The 4419-nt window shown below is 59.7% G+C and overlaps 1 protein-coding gene across 1 annotated transcript; it reads left to right on the top strand.

Moving 5' to 3' along the window:
* Window positions 1–23: 23 nt before the first annotated feature.
* Window positions 24–4364, top strand: SFXN3 (sideroflexin 3). Its single transcript, XM_008643846.2, has 10 exons — window positions 24–721; window positions 959–1129; window positions 1279–1377; window positions 1641–1716; window positions 2158–2243; window positions 2564–2691; window positions 2817–2866; window positions 3022–3071; window positions 3539–3586; window positions 3868–4364. Exons 1-10 carry the CDS (start codon window positions 558–560, stop codon window positions 3962–3964), a joined length of 969 nt encoding a protein of 322 aa, XP_008642068.1. The 5' UTR covers window positions 24–557; the 3' UTR covers window positions 3965–4364.
* Window positions 4365–4419: the final 55 nt, after the last annotated feature.

Raw genomic sequence — 4419 nt, 5'->3', positions numbered from 1 at the left:
GTCGTGAGTGCAGGGGGTGACCCGGGTCCCTACGCAGGGAGGGTCACGCGTGGCGGGAGGGATGCTCGGCGCGGGAAGGACGGGAGAGGAACGCCGTTTCTCGCGGGGAAGGGCGGGTGTGGAAATAGAGCCGTGCTGCATGTGTCGGTGCCTTGCCGGGAGGGACATTCCTCCTTCCAGTGCCCTTCCTCGCTCTGCTCTCCCGGTGCTGGCAGCAGGTGTGGCCCCGAAGTGGTGGGTCTCTGTCCCCTCCTCTGTGACCGGCGTGCTCTGCTGGTCTGGGGCGTCCCTGACTTCTGGTGACTGGTGTAAGCGAGGTCAGGGGGTTCTCGCTGGCACATTGCAGGGTGCCGTGGTGGGGTCACACCACCCACGAACTGCCCCATGTGCTGGGTGGACTCAGGAGTCGCTGCTGAGCTCCATTACAAAGGGGCTTCCTGTTCACCCCTTGTCCCCCCTGGCTGGGTGAGCACCAGAGCTGCCGCAGCAGGGGTGCGGAGGGGGACACACAGGCACCACATCCCACATAACCCTTTCATCCCCTGACCTGTCAGAAAATGCCACCATCCTTGCCTGCCACCATCAACATCCAGGAGCCCCGCTGGGACCAGAGCACCTTTCAGGGCCGGGCCAAGCACTTCTTCATGGTGACTGACCCCCGAAACCTGCTGCTCTCTGGGGCTACACTGGAGGAAGCCCGACGGGTAGTGGAGGACTACAGGTATCCCCTGGGAAGACAGATGTACCCTCAGCACTGCTCCTGGGCAGGATACAGCCTTGGGGCTGTTCCCAGGAATGGGAATAGAAGTGATGCTGGCCCCCCTGGCCAAAGCAAGCCCCCAAAACTGCCTGGCTGGTCCCTAAGGCATCTTGCAGCTGCTGCAAGTAATGTGGGGGACCAGTGAGGCCATGTGTGCTGGCAGAGGGTCCTTCAGCAGGTGTTACCCTTACCTGGCAGGGCAGGCACCGTACACCCTGGGCTGACAGAGGACCAGCTTTGGCGGGCAAAGTACATCTATGATTCGGCTTTCCACCCTGACACGGGCGAGAAGATGATCCTTGTGGGACGCATGTCTGCTCAGGTCCCCATGAACATGACCATCACTGGTTGCATGTTGACCTTCTACAGGTACCTCTTCCCTCCTCACCCCAGGACCAAGAGGATGCCTGGAGGATCCTCTTGGCTCTGGGGTGAGGAGGGGACACATGTCTCATACCCAGCTCATGCTGTAGGAGCATGGGTGGCATCCCCCAGTGTCACCCTCCTCTCTCTGGCAGAACCACACCGGCTGTGCTGTTCTGGCAGTGGGTCAACCAGTCCTTCAATGCCATCGTCAACTACACCAACCGCAGCGGGGATGCACCCATCACCCCCAGGTAAGCATCTTTCTGACTAGGTCCTTGAGGCACCCCAAAACACCAGGGGGGTGCCTTGAATAGCAGGGAACTGTGAGATGGGATAATGGGGATCTGGTGAAGGCAGAGATGGATGCCAATGGGGCTGTCAGGGTTGGTGGTACAGCTGGGAGAGGAAGCCAGAGGTATCCTGGTGCTCTTGAAGGGCATGCTGTTCCCTCCTTTGGAGGGACAACTGGGATGGGGAGAGCCTGGCTTACTGGTGTCACTTTCTGCTCTTTCAGCCAGCTGGGGACAGCCTATGTGAGCGCGACCACGGGGGCAGTTGTCACAGCACTGGGGCTCAAGTCTCTCACCAAGGTAAGGTGATCCTTGGCCATCATGGTTGGAGGGACCTGGACCCTCCCCATGGGATCTCCCTGAGCTCTGAGCTGAGCAGGAGATTCACGTGGAGTGGGAGGAAAAATGAAGAAAAGGGGTTTGCTAAGGTTGCCCTCACAAGGCAACTGTTCTCCCCAGTGAAGGCCGTGGAGATGGCCTGTCCCTCCAGCCTTACTCCAGATGTATCTTCAGGCTTCTTTCACCCCTCAGCCTCTTTCCAGGCCTGGCAGGGGACCTGGGACCCCCCACACCCTTTGGTCTATGCAGCTTTTACCAGCTGGGAGTTGCAGGGGAGGAGGGGACATTTTTCCTCTAGTGGAGCTGGGACACCCCAGGGTCTTGCAGGAAGTCTTGCAGACCCGGGGACAGCCAGCTCTGCCCCTAGACCCTCTATGTGACGTGTTCCTGCTTTTCCCCCAGCACCTGCCAGCCATCATTGGCCGGTACGTGCCTTTCGCGGCTGTGGCAGCTGCCAACTGCATCAACATCCCGCTGATGAGGCAGAGGTGAGCCCTGGGGTGGGACAGGCTTGCCTCAGGCTTCACAGGCACTGGTGGGGAATGCAGGGACTTCCTTCCTGGCCCTTAGCATGGAGGGGGTTGGCTTCAGGGTGCAAGCACCTGATTGTAAACCAGGGGGTTATTGGTCCCTGTACAGCCCTGTTGAGGACTGCTCCCAAATGTGAATGTGGGTCCAGCTGAGACAGTGCAGACAGTGGATGGGGTACAGGAGGGTGCCAGCCTTCCTTGGAGACATGTCCCTGTCCTGTGTCCTGATCCCCTCACCCTTGTGCCCTGTGGCCCCCTCACCCTCTCTGTCCCTGCAGAGAGCTCAAGCTGGGGATCCCTGTCACGGATGAGAATGGGAACCGCCTGGGTGAATCCACAGCAGCAGCCCAGAAGGCCATTTTTCAGGTGGTGGTGTCCCGCATCGGCATGGCAGCGCCGGCCATGGGTGAGTGTCCCCTCCTCCACCTGTGTTGAGAGATTGCAGCTGATCTCTGGCAGCGTGGGATGGGATCCCACTGCTGGCAGGGACCTGGGAACACTGGGAGCTCATCTCCTTCCTCCCTGCCTCAGCCATTCCACCGGTGATCATGAACATGCTGGAGAAGAGAGCTTTCCTGAAGGTACCAGTGAACCTGGGATGGGAGGGTGGGCGTAGCGACATCCACCGAGTGTGGCACATTGTTGGCACCCCTCAGAGCTGGCACCCTGTTGGGAAATAGACACCTTTCAGCCCTGTCCACTGCACTGACACACATCCTCTCCCTGTCCCTGGCAGCGGTACCCGTACCTGAATGCTCCCCTGCAGGTTGGCCTGGTGGGACTCTGGTAAGTCACCATCCACTGATGGGCATCACTGCCCCGGGTGCAGACCAAGCCCAGGTGTATGGGACAGTGCTGCTGGGAACTCTGCTTGGCAGTGGGGGGAGAGAACTGCCCCAAAGTTTCTTAGGGGGATGCCAGAGCTTGGCCAGGCTGGTGGCATCCCAGGCAGACAGGATGGGATATAAGGTTTTGGGGCTAGGAGTTGTTTTGCTTCATCTTGGTGTCTCTCAGACCTCCCATGGCTCCTGCGCAGCATTGCTGTTCCCCCACATATTGGGGGACAAGCTTTGCCCCACCTCAGGAGCCAGATGCAGGGTCTGGAGCTTGGAGAGGGCATCTCCGTAGCCCTTTCCTGGCTGAACACCCAGCACAGCTCTGGGCTGCCTCATTGCTGCTCTGGGATCAGGCCGTGGGTGGGTGTGGGTGATTTATGCAGCCCAGCTTCACCTCTCCACATCTTTCTCTTGCAGTTTGGTGTTTGCCACCCCGCTGTGCTGCGCACTCTTCCCTCAGAAAAGGTACAGACAGGCACTTTGCCTGCACGTGTGGCTCCTGTATGGGCAGGGGGTGCATGGGCTCATCGTGCTCTCGGACTCCCAAGAGATTCTTTGGCTTCTTCTCGCAGTCAGGGGCTTGAGCCTGGGCACACACATCTCTGTGCACACACAGCAGTGCAGACCCAAGGGTCTGTGCTGGGCCATGGGGACAGCATCTCCATGGGGTGCAGCAGGTAGTTTCCAACCTGAGGCCACTGGTGGGTATACCCCCTCCATCCTGTGTATCCATGTTTCCTCCGCAGTTCAATGCCTGTGAGCAGCCTGGAGCCTGAAGTCCAAGATCAGATCCGGAAGAAAGATCCATGGCTGGAGACTGTCTACTTCAACAAAGGGCTCTGAACAGGCTCCTGTGGTGGCCGAGATGTGTCCCACGGAGCTGCTGGGCCAGCGCATCGCTGAGCTTCGCCCTTCGGATCCCCTTGGGGCTGCCGCCGCTTTCCCTTGGCCCTTGCGTGTCTGTAGGTCCCAGGTGCTCAGCCCTGCTTCCTGGGGTGCCTGCAGCCGTGCAGCACCACACCAAACCCTGTCTCCATGCCCGGCTCAGCCCTGCTCTGGGGACCTCCTGGCTGGCACCCTGGTGCACTCCTCCTGTGCTTACTCTGCATGTGCCTGTAGCTCTGTGCAGTGCACAGGGAAGTGCGGGCAGCGACACCAGGGACCTTGTGAGCTGTGGTGGAGGAGAAGAAATGTGGGGTGAGGAAAAAAATGGTGCTCCCCAGCTTTAGGAGGCAGCAGAGAATCAGCAATTGAAGGTAGAACACCTCTGCAGGCACCCTACGGTGCCCAGCGGTTCA

The sequence above is a fragment of the Corvus brachyrhynchos genome, unplaced genomic scaffold, assembly GCF_000691975.1.
Source record: "Corvus brachyrhynchos isolate BGI_N302 unplaced genomic scaffold, ASM69197v1 scaffold61, whole genome shotgun sequence".
In the NCBI taxonomy this organism is placed as follows: Eukaryota; Metazoa; Chordata; class Aves; order Passeriformes; family Corvidae; genus Corvus; species Corvus brachyrhynchos.
The sequence above is the reverse complement of the archived record's forward strand: the minus strand, read 5'-3'. Positions and strand labels throughout refer to the sequence as shown.